The sequence below is a fragment of the Eublepharis macularius genome, chromosome 8 (genome assembly GCF_028583425.1).
Source record: "Eublepharis macularius isolate TG4126 chromosome 8, MPM_Emac_v1.0, whole genome shotgun sequence".
Classification (NCBI taxonomy): domain Eukaryota; kingdom Metazoa; phylum Chordata; class Lepidosauria; order Squamata; family Eublepharidae; genus Eublepharis; species Eublepharis macularius.
This window is the reverse complement of record NC_072797.1, coordinates 42,894,492-42,914,416: the sequence shown is the minus strand read 5'-3', so window position 1 is coordinate 42,914,416 and position 19,925 is coordinate 42,894,492. Positions and strand designations below refer to the sequence as shown.

The 19,925-nt window shown below is 42.2% G+C and overlaps 1 protein-coding gene across 1 annotated transcript in view; it reads left to right on the top strand.

Annotated features, from left to right (window-relative positions):
- Positions 1 to 559: 559 nt before the first annotated feature.
- The window catches only part of TNPO1 (transportin 1), a 55,262-nt gene continuing 35,896 nt past the window's right edge, over positions 560 to 19,925 (top strand). The window contains exons 1-7 of the mRNA XM_054986317.1: positions 560 to 608; positions 802 to 915; positions 4,646 to 4,721; positions 7,255 to 7,404; positions 12,529 to 12,635; positions 18,166 to 18,299; positions 19,422 to 19,503. Of these exons, the coding sequence (XP_054842292.1) occupies positions 811 to 915; positions 4,646 to 4,721; positions 7,255 to 7,404; positions 12,529 to 12,635; positions 18,166 to 18,299; positions 19,422 to 19,503 (654 nt within the window). The 5' untranslated portion in view covers positions 560 to 608; positions 802 to 810. The remainder of the gene's footprint in view (positions 609 to 801; positions 916 to 4,645; positions 4,722 to 7,254; positions 7,405 to 12,528; positions 12,636 to 18,165; positions 18,300 to 19,421; positions 19,504 to 19,925) is intronic.

Here is a 19,925-nt window from a genome sequence, read left to right as displayed (position 1 = left end):
GCAGTCAGAATTCACTGCATTCAAGGTTATTAATTAGGATTTGGCACTCACAGCAGGCTGTGATTCTGTGTGCGCTTTCCTGGGACTTGACAGTGGTGTGCTGGAAAGTGCCCCCAAGTCACAGAAAACGCCGGGACTCGGAATGCATAGGATCTGGCTGCAGGAGGATTAGCTATCAGCGATCTTCCCTCCTTAGTACGCTTGAATAACCCTGAGTGCCGGGACAAGGTGGCTGAAGAACGGAGGGTGGTAAGCTCTTGTGCGCAGTATTATTGTTTCCCTTGCCCAGAGAGGGAGGCCGGTCCCCATCTGGGGGGGTAAGGAAGCTACTCTGCTCCTACCCGGGCAGTGGGGCTATTTCGGCCGAAGGCTGGCTTAGCGGGATCGTGTCCCGAGTTAAAGGCCAGGGCCTCGAAGCGCCTGTGCCCCGTAGCGGCTCGCCTGGCCGGCTGGGAGCGCGAGAGGCTGCCATGGCGGCACGGAGGCGCTAGGACCCAGGGGGAGGCGGCCGGGTTCTCCGAGCCGGATTGCAAATTCTCCTCGGTGACTCAGTCGGCTCGGCGCAGCGCGTAGTAGGCGGCAGCCGGGGCTGAGGCGGAGAGCAGCAGGTCTGTGTGTGGCGGCGCGGCTGGGCTGGGCCGTGCAGGGAGGCCGGCAGGGCGAGGGCGCGACGCGGGGCGTGTGGGGAAAGCGACAGGCTGGGGCCGGGCCGGGGCGGGCGCCGCGCTGCCCTCCGAGGCGAGGCCTAGCGCCGCCGCCGCCGCTTGTGCTCACGGAGGCGGCCGCCTGTTGTCTTTGCAGAGCGCCAAGATGGAGTACGAGTGGAAACCCGACGAGCAGGGGCTCCAGCAGATCCTGCAGCTGCTCAAGGAGTCTCAGTCCCCGGACACCACCACGCAGAGAGCCGTGCAACAAGTATCCTCCGGCGGGAGATGGGAAGGAGGGAGGGAAAGAAGGGCGGGCGCTGTGGGCCCCAGCGGCTGGGGCTGCCCACCGCGCTGCCCCCGAGCCCTACCGACGTGCAGGCACAGGGCAGCGAGAAGGAGAGCTCCGGGGTAGTGGCGCTGCCGCCGGCCCTCTCTCGAAGGCGGCCGGGGATGGCGTGGGCCGGACCCAGCCTCCGCCCGGTTGTGGCGCGGGCTTTGAACCGCGGAGGGAGCCCGTGGGCGGCAGCGCCCCTCCCCCAGGTCGCCCGGCCGGCCCCGCACCTGTTGCGAGCCCGGAGCCAAGCCTCTTCCCACGTCTCCCTTTTGGCCCGCTTCTGGCCGCTCCGGGCTCTGCCGCCGCCGCCCTCTCCCTCCGTCGCTGGGCCTCTGCCAGCGCCCAGTCGGAGAGCGGCCGGGCTCCACCTTCCCTTCGGCTCTGCCTGCTGGCCGGGATCGAGCACCAGCCCCCCCCCCCCCTCGGTCCCGAAAGGTCAGTTCACTCTCCTCCCCCCAGCAACGTGTGTCTGAAAATCTGTCCGCTGTTAAATGAGGATGCAGAATCAGGTCTTGGAGAAGCGACCTCTGCTTCAAAGTAGATTTGGAGGGGGGTCGTTCTTGGTGCAATTAGTCGCCTGAGCTTTAATTTCAAAGGCGAAGCAACAGATCATTACGGACTGCGTCCCACAATTGTAGGCAGATAAATAAAGGTCACCTTCAAAGGATGGGGGAATAGGAGTGAATCTTCTGTTGTTCTTAGTTTTCCTGCTTGGTGCGTTCTAAAGTACTCCCATTGTCTGTTGTGGAGTCGAGCTACTGAAAAAAATGGCACCTCGTTGTGTTTGTATAATAGTCCCAGATTCTATGGGCTACCTTAAAAAGTACCCTCTTTATTCCTTTTTTGTGTGTGCAAGTTTACACATGTGCATTACAATGAAAGTGTGCTGTGGAGGTAAAGTTCTAGGATTAGGATCCAAAATTTGTTTTTTTTTTATGTCTGAGTTTGAACCAGAAGAGTAACTGAAAAGCACAGGCCAGGTCACAATACTGATACTTTGTAAGGGTTCTGGCTATTTTGAGGGTTACCTATAGGCTTGACCATGAAAAAAAAAAGCAACATTGCTTTTGATATAAAAAGTACTCATGGTTTATGAGTATGGTTTATCCAGATTATAGTTTTTTGATTTCTTAGAATCTCCACTAAATGCAAGCATGAAGTTGAGAAGGGAGGTTGAAGACAGTATTAAAGCATCACTTTAAAATGAAACTTGCTGTAGAAATGGAGTAAATCAATGACCTGGAAAATAGGTGCCAAAATAAATAGTTTTATTCAGAAGTGGATATGATAACTCACTTGTGGCGTGCTGGAGATATTTCCAGTTGTCTTACTGTATATCTTTTATCCATGTTTAGATTATGGACAGGAGTGTCAGATCATAATTTTAAGCCTCTGTATAAACATTTCCCCAGTACAATGCAGGTAGAAGGCATCTTGTTAATTAAAAACCAACACCTAATAGGGCATGGGCCTCCATTAGGTTGAATGAATAGGATGTGGGTATATTAGCGCTCTTATTCTGACCAGGTCATGACACAAATACAAGAGATCAGTGAGGAGCTTGTTCCTTTCTTGGCAACTCTCTGCCTTTTCCTGCTGAAATTTTTATTCTTTGAGAACCATTGTGCTGATAGTGGAAATGTAGGAAATCTCTGGTTCTCCAGACTCTTGTGTAATAATACTCAGAACCTTAATCTAGTATTTTGGTATTGTGAAGGATTCTAGGTTCTTAAAACGGAAAGAGTTGTATGCTAATCTTGCTTTCTGTTAGTGTTCTGGAATATTTTCCCCTGTTTCAAAAAGATTCTTTTATATAATACGGTGGAGGAACATACACTTTTGCCAAATACTGATAGGTGGCTGAAAATGTTCTGTGTTTTCACTTTCCCTACTTAAGTAAGGCCCTTGCTCACATCCTCTGTTCAGATGAGATACACATTCTCTTTGAGATTTCCTTTCTTCTAATGGGAAAAGATCTCAGTGGCACACAAAGGCCTGTCTAAAGCCATCCTGCTTGCTAGATTGGTTCCCTGCTGGTTGCATGTTTAATTTGTGTTTAATTTGCTCTTTGGACAAAAGTAGTATCCAAAGGGGCTTGCAGAAGTTAAAATTCAGTATAAAGAACTGGTGATGTGCAAAAATTTATGTATTCTCTGATAATAAATGAAAGGAAAGCTATACCTTCATATTTCCTGCAGCAAATGCAAGTTCTGTCTTCTCTCTCCCATTAGCCTTTAGAGCAGGAGTTCCGAGCATTTTTATGCCTGGGGGCACCTTTGGAATTCTGGCACAAGGTGGTGGCACAACCACAAAATGACTGTTCCAGGAGGTGAACCCCACCACAAAATGTCAGGGAGTGAGGTTGTGTGGAACTCTAATAGCAAATTTTCAACATTTCAGGCAGAAACTATATTTGACAGTATGTCTTTTAAAATAAACATTGTTTAAAAATATTTCTGTGTATACACACAGCTTATCATGAATCCTGCAGTGAAGATTCTTGTGTGGTGGTGGCAGTTGATGTCAAAGCTATCTGTACAGTCAATTAGATCTCTAATGGCCAGTCAGAAACCCTGCTGGGCAAAATCCCCATCTGGCCCTGAACACTTTCTAAAAACACTGGGTGGGTGCTTTGGTGCCCTGCTTTAGAGACAGGCTCTTGTCTCTGATATACTAACATACAATATTCTTAGTGGATGTTCTGTAATAAGGAAAAATCATTGGATTTGGTAGTATGATGGCTTACTGCAGTAGCAAATAACAGTTACTAAGGCATATTCAATTACAAAAGCTCAGAAAAACAACGAGATGATTTTAAGTGCAAGAAAATTAGAACTTATTATGCAGCACTATTGCTTGGATTAACTGTTAGACATTGGTAAAGCCCCACTGATATTAATATGACTCTGATGATGCAGCTCTATCCATTGAACTCAACAATGAATTACCTCTGAATAAATACATATATTGTAATTTACTTAAGTAAGTGAATGAGCTAAGATATAAACAGGCATACATAGGTTAAAGAGAACTGTTAGTCTGCATTTTTTTTTTAGTCTGCATTTTTCAAAGTGTGAATTTAGATACCCCTCCTTTTACCAGCAGAATATTTTGAGAATCACCTTTCAAGATAGTTTCAGTACCTACTTTTTAAGTGCAGGGAGAATCTAGATTAAACCTTGAAAATAAGGATTGGTAACATGCTCCATGCTCCAGTTTCTTTGGGAGACTAGCAGAGAGGTTGATTTGCTGCTATTTGCTTTGGGTGCAGTACAAGTAATAGAGATGGCTATTCCTTTAGTGCCAGCTCTCACTGAGTAGAGGATAAGATGGGATTTACATGTAAATCCAACAGAGGCCTGCACCGCATTGTTGTACAGGACTCCCTTCAAGGCAGAAGGAGATAGAGCTGTGCATGTTGTCCCCCGGATGATTTGATGCTGTATTTCTAATTTTGCCAATCATGGGTGTTGGAGGGGAAGTGCTACTAGCCATTAGCAATGGGTTAACTGGTAAATAAGTTATGGCACGTAGATAGATTTCAGATTTCTTGCTGCCGTCTTTCAAATAATTGCATTGAGGTTTAACTGTATGTTTAAACATAAGAACTTGAAGTTTTTCACAGCTTACATGAAGTGCTCCTTAACAGAATGTTCTTCTTGAGAAACTGGAACAACTCAATCAGTATCCAGACTTCAACAACTACCTGATTTTTGTTCTTACAAAATTAAAATCTGAAGGTGAGTTGCTATAAGCAGTTAATAAAAATATTATAAAATTAGAATTAAATATGATGGGCAGGTGCTATTCCGGTTTTTCAGTTTTTTGTTCAACATGACTTAACAGTTGATTATATTAGTCCATTAAACTGGATTGCATACAGTTTTTTTGGTGGAGATCACATTGGCAAGACAACTCTGGAAATCAATAGAATCTGACTTCCAAGTGAAGTTGAACAGAACAGAGGAGTTAGCCGTGTTACTCCGTATTCTTACAGCTGTATTACAGCTGTTCTGTAATAGCCCTGTTCTGTCCAAAATCGAAAAGAGTCCAGTAGCACCTTTAAGATTAACCAACTTTACTGTAGCATAAGCTTTCGAGAATCACAGTTCTCGCATCTGATGAAGAGAACTGTGATTCTCAAAAGCTTATGCTACAGTAAAGTTGGTTAGTCTTAAAGGTGCTACTGGACTCTTTTCGATTTTGGACAGAACAGGGCTATTACAGAACAGCATATAGGTGAAGTATTCCAAGATGGTTGTAAAAATGGTAAATGCCTGCATGTTAGTGGTGAGTTGAATATGTCTACCCTCCTTTTAAAGTTCCTAGAATATGCCATTTTTAAACATGTATGAATTGGAACTAATGGGGAACTTGGCCTACATGGGCTTTTTTAAATAGTGAAGTAGTGGACTTTTGCAGAAATCTAATGGCTGCACAAGCATCAATACAGTTTGTGCGTTAGTTCTTGCTTCCTGTGGGTACTGCCAACTGCTTTAATAATTTATGCCACTTCAGTAGCCTGGCTCACTATAATTTTTACATAGCCTAGTGGTGCACAGTGAATCTGTCCTTAAGAAAGAAATCTTGCCTTTGATGCCTGGATCCTTGCTGAGAATTTCTAAAGGTTATGAATTTGATCTATAACCATGCACTTCTTGCTGAATTATACAAATCCCTAGATTCTAACTGTATGTGGCAATTAGATAATCAAAAGATAACAGTTTGTCATGGAAATTTGCTTTCTATGTAGTGAGTATACCTGTGCTTTCCATTTTGTGCTTGCCCTTCAATTTGTACAGCTTTAACAGTGTAATCCTATGCAGAGTTATGCCAGTCTAAATCCATTAATTTCAGTGGGTTTAGATTGGCATAACTGCAAAGGATTGTCTGGTTATTCAAATGGTGAATGTTTTCCCAGTAGAAGTCTGTTTTAACTCACTTGGAATTTTATGTAATGTGAATCAGCAACTGAGTACATTTTGGTTCAGAATTTCAGAATGTAGCCTGGAATTTAGAATAATTTAGTAAGGCAATGAAAGTGGCACTTATAAAAATGCTAAAATATTTTAAGAAGAATCTTTATTGAAATTGGCTTGAGTTAAAGATTAAATCTGTATACCAAAGACGTTTATCATCTTACCTTCATAATAAAACAAATTGTATTTGAATTCATATTTTCCTTTTGTGAATATCTTAATGTAAACTTGTTCCTTTCTTTTGCTGTTGTGCAAAAAGAACTATTTTTGTATTTTAAATGTATTTACTTATTTATCCTCTGCCTATGGCTCAAGGCAGCCCACAAATGCAAACTTAATAAAACCCCAACTAAATCTCCTTTTAAAAAAATTCCTGCAGCCTACCACCCCTCTGTTAAAAGTCCTAGACTGTAAAATGAATTTTAGCATATTAAAAAACAAATTTCTGGTCTAATCAGTTCTTACTTGTATGTGGGGACCCTCCTTTTTTTGCCTAAGGCAATTGTGCACATTGGTTTTGAAGCCTTACTATAAAAAATTTTGCTTCATTGTAAGCTCTAGAACACTGCTACAGATATACAACGTTCCCCAGGCTCCAATATTTAGAGCAGATGACTTACCACACTGGTCTGAAAAATAGAAAGCACTTGTATTTGAAGAATCTATGAGGCATTGTTTTATTTTTTTTTATTTTTTACTTCATTTATATCCTGCCTTTCTCTTTAGTGGGGGGGGGGGAGGACCCAAAGCAACTTACTTCCTTCTCTCCTCCAATTAATCCTCACATCAACCCTGTGAGGTAGGTTAGGCTCAGAGTGTGTGACTGGCTGAAGGTCACCCAACAAGCTTGTATGGCAGAGTGGGGATTTGAACCTGGGTTTCCTAGGTCCTAGTCTGACACTCTAGTTGCTATGCCGCCACTGGCTCTCATTTTTCAAGTCACTACTTTAATATTGGTTCTGTTTAGCGATGGACATGACACCATTGAACAGAAATTGAATTTCTGATGTTATGCGATGCTTCCACAATACTTAGTATGGCCTGTAAGGAGTGGCCTTTTCAAGGCATGATAATGATGGATTGATTCATAGCATAGGATGAGGACTGCAAGTTAATAACTTTTCTTTTATGTGATGGCTATCTGTCTATCAGGCTTGGTATTTTTAAAGGCTGATTTTAACAACTGAATCTAATATATCTGTACTGCCTATTTTGGCATGTTTAAAGCTTCTGTAGATTAATGTATCTCAAGAGTTTTACTAAAGTATTTTACATGCCTTTTTTAATAATACAGATGAACCCACACGGTCGCTGAGTGGCCTCATCTTGAAGAATAATGTGAAAGCTCATTTTCACAGCTTTCCTAATGGAGTAACTGACTTCATTAAGAGCGAGTGCTTAAACAATATTGGCGACTCCTCCCCATTAATCAGAGCCACTGTAGGTGAGTTACAAATATTTGAAATAATTCCTTTCATGGCAGATTTGGGAAAGGGGATATGGCTCAGTGGTAGAGAGTCTGATTTGCATGTAGGAGGTCCCAGGTTTAAATTTTGGCATGTACAGTTAATGGAACAGATAGTACCTGGTCCCTGCCTGAGACCTTGGAAAACTGCTGTCAGATGAGACGATACTGATCTTGATAGACCAGTGCTCTGGCTCACTGTAAGCCAGCTTTATGTGTATAAACTCTGTCCATGTCTATGAAAAACGAAATGATTTGTAAACATTTGAGTGTGACATTTTAGGGGGTATTAGCTAAAAGAATGCTTTGTTATGTGGAAGTCAAGTCAGAACTTAAAATACTATTTGCGGAGATGTGTTTTAAAATAAACCAATATTTTGGTTTATCAGTTGATATCAGAAAACGTATTTTGATTATTGTGGTTGAATCTGTAGCATTGATCCAAGTAGTTACCAAATGTTTGTTTACTTCATTTGTATCTTGCCTTTTCCCCCAATGGGGAGGGCCCAAACTGTCTTACATTATTCTCATCTTTTCTATTTTATCCAAAATGTTGTTGCAGATGAACAGAAAACAATTTTCTACAGGTCCTTATGATGAAAAAGTGGCCATTGCATTTGGGAACAGTGGTGTTAATTTAACATGACTGAATGAACCACCGATTGCTCCCTTCAAAAAATATGTTACTTAAAATCTATTACATTCATTAATCCCAGGAATGTTTGGTTGGTTAACTTCTGAAACAATTCACTGGCTTCAATACAGCTGAATTCTCTATAGTTCATTGTCCTCTTTGTGTTGATAACCATGTTATATTTTAAGTGTAACATTCAGTGAAAAGTGATGTACAAATCCTACTTTGACTGCAGTATACAAATATGGAAGGTTTTTTGTTTGATTTACAATATTGGTGGAATTCTTTGGTACAACAGTATTTTGCAAATGAAAGTGTTTGAATCTGTACAGTAGAATATTAAAAGCAGGATTATATTATGCACCAGTGTTCCTCAAATAGACATTTTAAGAGGAGCTATTTATACTACCAGGTCGATCCTGTTGACTACTTCTTGATCCTGCATGTTTAATCAGAAGTAAGCCTCACTGAATTCATTGCAGTTTCCTTCCAAATAAATGTACATAAGATACTAAGCCTTGATTTTTGCTTAAACAATATAGGTCAGTAATGCAAAGGAGTTTTCTTTACTGAATTATTAAGAGTAATGTAGAAGCCAGTTATATTTTTAAAAGAATGAAAATATGAAGCATATTAGAGTAAGCTTTGCTAAAATGTTGGGTTGGAGAATGAATTATTCCCTATGGGGAAAACTAGGGGAGCTATCTAGGGGGTTGGGGTGGCATTTTGCAAGCAAAATTCATCCAATTTTCTGGGGACCTACTCCTAACTGTCCTCTACAGAGCCTCCCAAGTTTCAGGGAGTTTGGACCTGATAGACCACTTTATGCCCCCCCCCCCCAAAAGGAGGGGAAGCCACCCATTTGTTTCTTCTGTGTGGAAAACCAGACTCCCACAGCAAAAACAAATGGTTCATGGCTGCCAATGGCCACAGCCACACGCCCACTTACAGGGTACACCCCAGACAGCCCAACAGAACCAAACTGAACCACCCCCCAAAACCCAAAAGTACATAACTCAAACATTGCTTAGTTGCCCTACAAACACCCACCATCCAAACAAGAACAACCATCAACAGTTAACAGACCAAACCTATTCCAATAGTCTAAACCAACTTGTTAAGCCGCCAAAACAGCCACTCCCACAAAGAACTAGAAGCAGCAACAATTAACAGGAAAAGCAGCTGAGCACCCCCCCCCCGAATAAGAATCTAAAGCAAAGCAAGCTGAAACAGCAAGAGAAGCCCCATACAACCATAGGATAAAACAGAAGTCCCCTCCCAGAAGAACAGCAAAATAACAATAAGTGAAAAAGCCAAACCAATTAAAGCTCATCCCACACAACGCCCCCAAAACAAGCCACACAGCAAAACAAATCAGCAAAAATTAAACAGAAAACTTAAAATGCAAACTAATAACAATTTCCCCTTCCCTCAAGACAACCAGCCCCTTCCCCCACAGGGAAAAAACCCCCTGTGAGTCTAGTGACTCTCAAACCAGTCTTCAGGTGCAGTCAGTCAGTCCCGGCAGTCCAGGTCAGAGCCAGCCCCAGAATCCAGAGAGAGAAGCAAGCCAGCAACACGAGGCTTAAGCAGGGAAGCCTCTAATTTAAATCCATTTTTTTTTAAAAAAGGCAGTCTCCTTCCAGAGGGGGGGAAACCCCCCCCCCATTGGCAAGGGAAGGAGAGCCAGTTGGCAGTTGGCCACTCACAGCCTCCTCCCTTCCCTGATCCCCTTCCCTCCTGCCTCTCAATCACTCCAACCCCCTCATCCTCCCTCCCATTGGCTAAAAATAGGCACAAAAGTGCCTGAAAGCACTTCCTCTCTTGCTGTCACTTAAGGAACACAATATGATGACACACAAATACGGCAAAAATTACCAAACGTTTTTATATAAAGTCCTTCTGAATAAGGATGATAATGCCAACTACTTTAGATTTTCAGAACAACACAAGGAATGCACAACCCAAAAAGCCAATCCTCCCCCAGAGGGTAACATCCCAAAAGAGTCTCTTGAACAATGTCGAAAATATTCCTTTCTTCTTGATTGCAGTGGTCTTCCGACGAACATGTTCGATGACCAACTCCCAGCCGGGAGAATCTGCAGCTGTGACGCCAAGCCCACAGGGAGAAAGGAGGGCCACCACGCGCTCAACAGGGCGCAAGCTGAACTCCTGTTTCGGAATTTCTTTTTCAAGAGCGCAGTATATGAATAGTTGTGCGGTTCCACAATGCTTCACTCACTCCTCTAGTTCCATATGGATACCATATATCAGGCGTCAACAGCTGTGGATTCTCCCGGCTGGGAGTTGGTCATCGGAACGTGTTCGTCGGAAGGCCACTGCAGTCAAGAAGAGAGGAATATTTTCAACATTGTTCAAGAGACTCTTTTGGGACGTTACCCTCTCGGGGAGGATTGGCTTTTTGGGTTGTGCATTCCTTGTGTTGTTTTGAAAATCTAAAGTAGTTGGCATTATCATCCTTATTCAGAAGGACTTTATATAAAAACGTTTGGTAATTTTTGCCATATTTGTGTGTCACCATATTGTGTTGGTTTTGTAGACCTTACTGTTGTGGGTTGTTACTTTTCATACCCTTGTTACCACACAGTGTTGCCCTTTGTAATTGCTCTTGTCACTTAAGGAACGGCAAGGGAAAGAGTGCTGCTGCACTACCCGAAGCTTACTGAAGCATTCCGAAGTGCTTCAGTAAGCTTTGCTTCGGCATTTCTTAATCACTTCAGCAGTGCTGAGGCTGATTTGGAAATGCCTAATCTTTCCGGATTGGGCCCAATTTGGGTCAAAACCCCAATTCCCGAACTCGAAGGGCGCACCCCCTAGTTTGGAACATTTCCCACTTCTACACCATCATTTCTTATTGTAGTTACATTGCTACAACATGATTTTCTATAGTGCAACAGTCTTCAGAAATACAACTGTCACATTATAACAATTAGCTGTATAAAAGTTTGTTTATAGTTGAGAAATTTTAGAAAAACAAAAACTGACACATGGGCACAAAAAAGAAAAAAATCCTCCAACTAATCGAAGACATCAAACACATCCTTCAACAAACTCCTTTCAAAAATGTAAATTCCATACTATTAGACTTGTACTTAACAATAAAATCAAGCTATTTCTTAACAACAACAACAAAACATGGAATACTCATAGAGACCTGCTGTAATATGAGTGCTCTCTTAAAATACATCTCTCATAAGATTACTTTTACACCTTCATGTGGTTATCATCGGAATTGCGTTAAATGGGGGGGGGGCACTCCCTGCCTGTAGCTTCAGAGATTGGTTCCTTGGCAGCTGATAATTAATTGCTTCAAAAAAAGAATGGCTTAGCAATTCTACCTGGAGGGAATAGACCGTTCCAGAGTATGAACATAGGAAATGGTTTTATGCAACTGTGCTGGAAAACATGAACCCAAAGGCCAGTTTTAGTGTGGACCACAAAATCTCACTTTGTGTTGTGTTGTAGTGTAGTATGCACCTGGCTGCCTTAACGCAGTCAGTATCCATAGCTCTCATTGCAGGCCTCAGCAAAGCTGCTCAGCAACCTGGGATCAGCTGGGATACTCGTGGTAAACCTTGCCCAGTCAGCCCAGCCTGTGGACATGGCAAGCGAGCTGACAGCCAGGCCCAGCCTCCCTCTGATGTTATTCCAAGTGGTAGCCTTGCTGAGAGACGCAGGGAAAGGCTGGAGCCAAGGTCCCCTCAGATCAGTGACAGGGAGCTCTCTGGCTCCCAGGGATATTGTAGAGGACTGGAGGAGATCAAGATGAAAATTCCCCCAGGTGTGCTTCAACCTTTAGCCCAGATGTGGGCTGGCATGACAGTGGTGGGCACAGAGGGGTGGAGTTGGGCAGAAGAGAGGATAAAGAGGGCTCCATAAGCCCAAGCTGGGGAGTAGATGGGAGGAGCTAGCCTGCTTGCCTACTTGACATGGCACAGTCCTCCAGGAAGGTGATACCCAGGGGATGGGTGCACAGCCCAGTCCTACCATGACATCAGAGGCTTTTGGGAGGCCCTGGTGTGCCCTGAATGTGACATCACTGCTAGCATCCATAATAGATACGTCAATAGCACTACCAGGTAATTTGAAAATGGAAGACCTGTATGCGTAGCTGCTGGTACCTCTTACATTATTCCCAGATAAATGACTTCTTCCCTTGCAATGAGTGAACAGAATGTGCAGCTTCCCTTTTCAATGTTAAACAAAATGATGCTATGGAAACTGCTTCTATTATTCATTAGAAAAATAGGAATTCATTGGCTTCTTGAATTAACTGAGTGTTCTCTCTTAAAGGCTTGATCTACATAACCAGTCAAAGATGAATAGGGAGTAAATTTTCCTACTTAGTTTTTGATATACTTTCTTATGCTTGTATTCCGCTATATCTGAAAACCAACTTGGGTCTGATGACCGTATCATCATCTTTTACTCTTTCCTACACATTTAAGGTATCCTGATAACAACCATTGCCTCAAAGGGAGAATTACAGAATTGGCCTGAGCTCTTACCAAAGCTTTGTAGCCTGCTGGATTCTGAGGACTACAATACCTGTGAGGTGAGGAGTATTTTTCATCTAGGACACTGCATTTGGTTGAAGTTAATTGAGGTTTAAATTGTACTCAAACTGTATTAAATCTGACCCTTTGTTCTAGTTTTCTGCTTTATCAGTGTAGTAGTACTATTATTTTTATTTAGGAGGGATCAAACATTTTTAGAAAGCGAACAAAATGCTATTGCTTGCAAGAGTGAGCCTTGTATTGGTCTGTTGCCTGTAAGAATTATACCAATCATATGAAAGAAGGGGAAGATATTGGAAACATTAGAGTACAAATGGATGCCCTGGACTCCAATTAAAGTTTATCTGAATCTCAAGGATCTAAATATGCCCATTTGGTGTAGTGGTTATGAGTGGCGGGAGAACTGGGTTTGATTCCTCCTCTGCTTGAAGCCAGCTGGGTGACCTTGGGTCAGTCACATCTCCTCCAGGGCTCTCTCAGCCCTGCCCACCTCACAGGGTGATTGTTGTAGGCATAATATGTTTTGTAAATTGCTCTAAGTGGGTGTTGTCCTGAAGGGTGGTATATAAATCGAATGTTGTTGTTGTTGTTATTTATCATGCCATTGGACAAATCGTACAATGGTTTAGAAAGCTACTTGGATAAAAGTTTAGGGCTGTCGTCTTACACTATTGTGAATATCTCATGCTGCCTATTTTCTAAGTACGGCCCAACTATATAATTTTTGCATCATTTAATACATCATGTTAATATTCATGTTTTTGTTTCAGTTCTGTTTTCAGATTTCTACAGCATATATTCTATTGCATTGTTCATTAGATGTCCCATCCTGTTGATTGTATTACTTATTCTCTCCCAATGAGAAGTGGACTATAAATAATGTAAATAAATAAATAAAATTGCAATCACACTTGTATTCCTAACATCCAAGTATAGGAGCAACTTTTAAGAACTTAAGCTTCCACTTGTAAATGCACATTTATTACATTTATTACATCCTTTTTAATGATATATAATATTTTTAGGGGACCATGGACAAACAGAAACAGGATGTTTGGACTACAAAAGTTACAGGGCTTGATTTCTAAAGTCTAATTAAATAGGCAGTACACAATCTTCTAATACGGTGAATATTTAAAGAGAAATATTGTACACAATTTGTTTAACATTAGCTAGCTCATTTTAAAAGTGTCTGGTTTTTATTGGAGTGGAGAAACTGTTCTAATTGCATGGTTTAAATTATCTGTTCAGCTTGACAGCCAGCATAGAACATGTTATGTAGTGCTTAAGATTAAAATAAATAGTGCTGAAGACATTAATTGGTCTCTGATTTTAAAAGGTTGTACGTGATACTTTTTAAAAAAAACTTGGATATTTTCTCTACGGCAGATGGCTGCAGAAGTAAAAGCATTGTAGTTAATTCTTTTGTAGTGTGGCATTTCTCTTCCTGAGTGATGGTGGGGATTGCTGGGATTGGTTCATCTCTGGGTAGCAGATGGGTTCGTTGAGATGATGTTGTTCTCCAGGGGGGAGGGACTTTTGGTAGCCCCAACAAGCCCTGTCTGGGTGCAGAACGTGTATTCTTGGAAGCTCTTAGAAAAAGAACTTTGACTTGGTCATTTATAGAAAAATGTCTCCCAGCAACCTTAGGGGACTAGAATGTACTTTCTTAGACTGTTCTTGAAACGTGTATTGTTCTCCCCCCAACCCCCAAGCAGTGTCCAGGTTTCACAGCAAGTCTAAAGGCATGGCAGGATGCAAGATCAAGCCTTGCAGCTGCTTCTGTAGCCGCCTAAGCACCCTAAGACTTTGCTATATGAGAAGCCTCCTGTTAGGTGTGTGGGTTTGGGGACAGGGACGTTTTCCGGGGAAAAGTCTGCTTGGCCTGAGTCTAGTCAAAGTTTTCTCAACTAAGTGTTTATCACCTTTAGTGCTCAAAGGTTTTGCACGTTATGCACATAGAACTTAATAATGCTGATCTGGACCCATAGGTTGGCTAGGCTAGGTGTCACGTCTGTACCCCATCCATGCCATTATTTGATGCTGACCTGTTGTTCTGAACCAATGTTTCATGCTATAACTTGATGTCATATTGCCAGTGCCATAACTGCTTTGCTTTCACAGGCTTATTCAAGCTGCAGGTGTCTTATCTAATGACTTTGGAAGGTCTCTGTGCTTCTGACCTTGTACACTGCTCGCTCCCATGAATTACTATCTTTCAACTTTGATCTCCTGCTTTCTCAGTGTCTAGACTTGATAGCAGAAATACGTGAAACGTTCTCAGGATGGGTTCGCACTAAAAGTACTGTTTTACTAATGGGAGGGGGGCGGAGTAAATGTGTTAGTTAAGAAGAATGGTTTCCCCACATGTTGTCATTCCTGTCAACCTGTTCTTACTGCTTAGTTGCTTACCTTGCTTCTGAGTAATTTTATGGACATATCTGTGGAAATGATCTGATTCCTGAATAAAACCTTTGACCAAGATCCTGGATTCTTGCTGTGATAGTACAGGGGTCTATCTGCCATAGCCTGTCATCCATAGCCTGACACTAGGTGGGCAAGTGCAGTCTTTGCTCAGGCTATGTTCAGAGTCCTGTGATTCATCGCCCAGAATTCTTTAGGTGAATAGGGAATTATGGTCTGATCTGCTAGAGTCCAAACTTCTCACATGGTAATTATAATTAATAAGCTTTACCCTCTCCTGCTATCAGAAGTGATGGGATATCTGGAGGTTCTTTTACGCGATACTCATATTGCTGTCCAAATTTCTGGTTCGGTCACTTCAGCTGAGTGATCCGATGTCCCCAAAATGTATACTGTTAAACACATTAAAAGCCTCTCTACAGAAGGGTTTTGAGTTTTCTGCTGTATCCTTTGGATTTCAGTTTCCTGTTCTGGTTATGTGAGCTTGACAGTCGTACAGCTACCATTCTGTTCATAGCAGTATAAAACAGGTTTCTGTCAGTAACTTATTTTTTTCCATTAATAAATACCTGCTTCCACTGAAGTTTATGTCAGCTATCAGTTAAGGACCCAGTTTTCAAGTGAGATTTATTTGGGCAGAGTCTAACCTAGCATTCATCAAGGTGTAGCTCATGGTGTCATGGTGCACCCTGAGACTTTTACAATGCACTCAAAGAGTTTTGGTGTCTAAAAGTTGATTCTTTATAAGTATCTCCAGTTGTCAGGGAAAGAGATTCTTTGCTAAAGTAGTTGTCTAGTGTTATCTGAAGTGGATGCATTAATAGCTCTGTAGCTAAAATGTCTCCTTATGAATTTCTTCAGAGCACAACATTTCAAAGATGGGAAGATGTTTCAGAAAAAGTAATTTTAACAGTCGTTCATGGCCCAGATGACCATGGCTTGCATGAATCTTTTACGTCAAGACCCCTGGGGTCTCTGAATCTAATCAGTCAGCTCTTCTAAGGTCTTATCCTCAGCTGATCAACTTGGAGACTGAGAAGCATCTCTTAGCCAGTGCTCTATCCCCATTTTAGAGAAGTGTCCACCAGTAAAGTTTACCGAAGTGCCTGGGTGATATTTCATCATTGGGGTGAGTGCTGGGATGAACCACCTCAAGACCATGTGCCTTGGATGTTTTTGGAACCTGGCATAGCTTCCATAAGGGTATCAGTATTTCGGAGGCAGAGTTTCAGCTTTCAGCCATTTCCTGTTTTATTTGTGCCTCAAGGACATGAGGTCTGTGCGGAGTGCCCTCCTTTTAGGCCATTCCTGGAGGGAGCATTGCTGTTTCATCCATCACTGGTCTCTGTATGTTTCCAAGATGGAGTCTTAATTGCATTATCTCATTGTTTATGAGTCTAGTGTTTGAATTTGTGAGTTTGATAGTCTTTAGATGCCTAAGTGATAATTTTAATTGCCATTGTGAGGGGGGACAGTATCAGACCTTGAGACAGTTTTATCTGTAAGTCTCTGCATCTTTTGCAGAGAGTCTTTATTTGACCTGGTCAGACCTTCATTCAGGTGAATTCCAGTAACAAAACCTGGTACTTCTCCATTCCCACTCATGTGTGACTGCTTATGGCTCCATCAGTTTGGTGTAGCAGTTAAGAGCGCAGTTTGGTGTAGTGGTTAAGAGTTCAGGACTGTAATCTGGAGAGCTGGGTTTGATTCCCCACTCCTCCACTTGAAGCCGGCTGGGTGACCTTGGGCTAGTCACGGCTCTCTGGAGCTCTCTCAGCTCCAGCCACCTCACGGGATAATAGTAACATACGGTTGTTGTAGATTTTCTGGGCTGCATAGGCATTGTAGTTCCTGACGTTTCGCCAGCAGCTGTGGCTGTCATCTTCAGAGATGTAGCACCAAAAGACAGAGATCTCTCAGTGTCACAGTGACATACAGTAACATACTTTGTAAACCACTCTGAGTGGGTGTTAAGTCATCCTGAAGGGCGGTATATAAATCGAATGATGTTATCATCATCATCATCATCATCATCATCTTGAAAGGACTTACACAATGCAAATTTCTGTTTTTATTTTGGAAGCAATCTTCAAGAGTAGGAGGAAGGGCTCTTGCACTACCATTTTCAGCTGGATTAGGAAATGAGTTGTCGTCAAGTTCTTACCCTGAGGGGGATCTCTGTATTGCAGCAGGTTCAGTTCAGGGCCACTGACTGAATTAGCAAAACATTATTGACAAATAGTCCTCTACTGAATGGTCCTTTAGCTGAGGAATGTTGCAAAACATTTTTGTATGTGTTTCTTAGTTACTGTGTCCCAACCTGGGACTACACTACAAATCCCAGTTGAAAGTGTTTTTTTTACTGAAGAAAGGGAAAAGAATTCTGTTACTCAACAGTACATTCTTGTTCTTTCTAGTCAAATTCGGGTAGTCTTAACCACCCTCATAGATTAAGTATCCCAATTAGCAGACTGACTTGGTGCGTGCTGTCACTTGTTAGGGAAGGGATGTAGTTCTAGTTGCAAACTAGGGATGTACCTTCTGCTGCAAAGGATATGCTCCAAGTTCAGTTCCTGGCTTCTCAAGTCACAAGTGTTGGGAAGCCCTGGAGAGCTGCTACCATACTTGGTCAGATGGAGCAATAGTTTAACATGGCCTAAGTCAGCTTTGTATGATCATATGAACACCAAGGCGGTAAAGATGGTTAGGGGATTCCTGGGAAAATCCCTTCCTTTCAATTCCTCCTTTATGAAAGGTTTCACACTGATATTTGATCTAGCTTCAGCTCTAATTCCAACATCCAGTACTGAACAGGAGAGATTTTATTTTCCTACTGCACTAACAAGCAGGAGCTCCTCCTCCTGGATGATGTCATAACTTCAGGGATCCTGTCTGCTATGAGGAGCAGTTCCTGTTGACAGACTGCCCTACTTCCACTGGTAACAAAAAGCCCTTCTCTTTCAGCAAGATTAGCACAATAAATCATTGTGTTGTGGTCTGGAGAATATTATCAGATGTTTCTCAGAATTCAAGCTGTACTGTGATACTGTAACTATTCTTTAGAAAGATAAGGATTTGCTGAATAGCAATGTCTGTCTCCATATATGCTTCTGTAAAATACTAAAAAGTGCATTTATTTTACAGGGTGCATTTGGAGCACTTCAGAAAATTTGTGAAGATTCTGCTGAAATCTTAGATAGTGATGTATTAGAACGACCTCTTAATATCATGATTCCTAAATTTTTACAGTTCTTCAAGCACAGCAGCCCCAAAATAAGGTAGGAGATGAGCGCCCCCCCCCACCATTTCATTGGTCACAAGATTTATTATTTTTGTGGAGAATGTTTTACATGTCAACTTGAGTTCTACTGTCCGCTGTTTTTTTATAGTCTAAGTTGAATGATACTGTCTTGGTTCCAGGGACTTCACTTGTGATCCTTCTGCTTTTACTGAAGTGCTACTAAACATGCTACATGAAAGCGCCATTAATTTCATTGGAGCTTAGATCCAATTAAGATAGGATTGTAAGCCATTGTCCTGGCTAGACAGGGAAACTTTCCTAAATGGAAAGAGGTTTTTGTGTCCCCTTCAGGCATTTGGTATGCCACGGATAATACCTGTGTGTTGGAAGGCAGGCTAGTAACTTTTGTAGACTTTCTTTTTTGGTCACCATCAGTTAACTAATAAATAACCCCATGGATGGTATTCTGGCCCTCTTCTTGTTTTAGTGCCTTGTGCTGAGAGAGTCAGTCTGGCGGTAATACAGTGGACTTTAGTCCATGGGTTGTGAGCCCTGTAGACCTGCATTTTTGTTGCTGTTTTCTGGAAGTCCATGCTGCTAGTGCACATGCATAGAGAGCTAGGGTGATACCTTCTCTTGCTTCTCTTTGCATGGGCTTTCAGAGGAGTAGCAAAATGATGGGACAGCGTTGCTCAGCATCGGACCCTGGCTTATTCATCCATGGTACATCTACCGGTGCTTGTTGTGTTTCCAGCTCTCACAGTCTTGGCCTTGACCCTTTTGAAGTTCCTTCATCCTGTCATGCAAGCTTAGCAGGTGCTGGGTCTGGAAGGGTTCAAGACCAGAGGTGGTGAGGTCACTTAGCTGAACCTAGGCTGGGGAGGAGACTTGTCATTTCTCTTTCAGGAGTAAGCTGCAGAAGAAAAAGGAGCAGCTTGGACTGCTTTAGAAGCCGTAGCTTGGGAAATAAAGGGCCCTTCCTCAGTGACTGTTGACATCTGTGTTTGGAACTATGAACTGTGCTTGGAAAAGAAAATGTTTGAACTTGTTTGGATAAATTTGAAATGTTGTTTGATTGTTAGACATGGTAAATGTATTCTCTGTGTTTTGATTTTCAATGCAGAACATTCAGTTTTCCTTAAAAAATTGATTTTTGTAGGTCCCATGCAGTTGCATGTGTCAATCAGTTTATCATCAGCAAAACTCAAGCCCTTATGATGCACATTGATGCATTTATTGAGGTAGGTGATTCTCTTTTCACTGCTTAATGCTAATGAGAATAATGGGATTTCGGGAATTAAATGTGTTTCCTGATAAATAACTATTTTTCTCTCTTTATAGGCTGTGCCCTAAATTTGTTAGGTTAATTAGTTGGGATATAAAACTCTGATTACATTCATTATGTATGACCGACTTAAGTCTCCCATCATGTCCACACACCCCACAACAGGAGAAGAATGGAATTGGGGATGCTATAAAGTTAGAATGTATGCAGTCACAGCCCAACATCTCTGTTGCAAAATGTTCTTCAGATTCTGGTTCATATGCAGGATGACATGATGACAACCCCACTTCTACCCTAACATATTTCCAAAGAAACACCTTGTTCCCTTCATTCATGTTGGTACTGCCCTTGTCAGCCACCCTCCCACCACTCATTCAG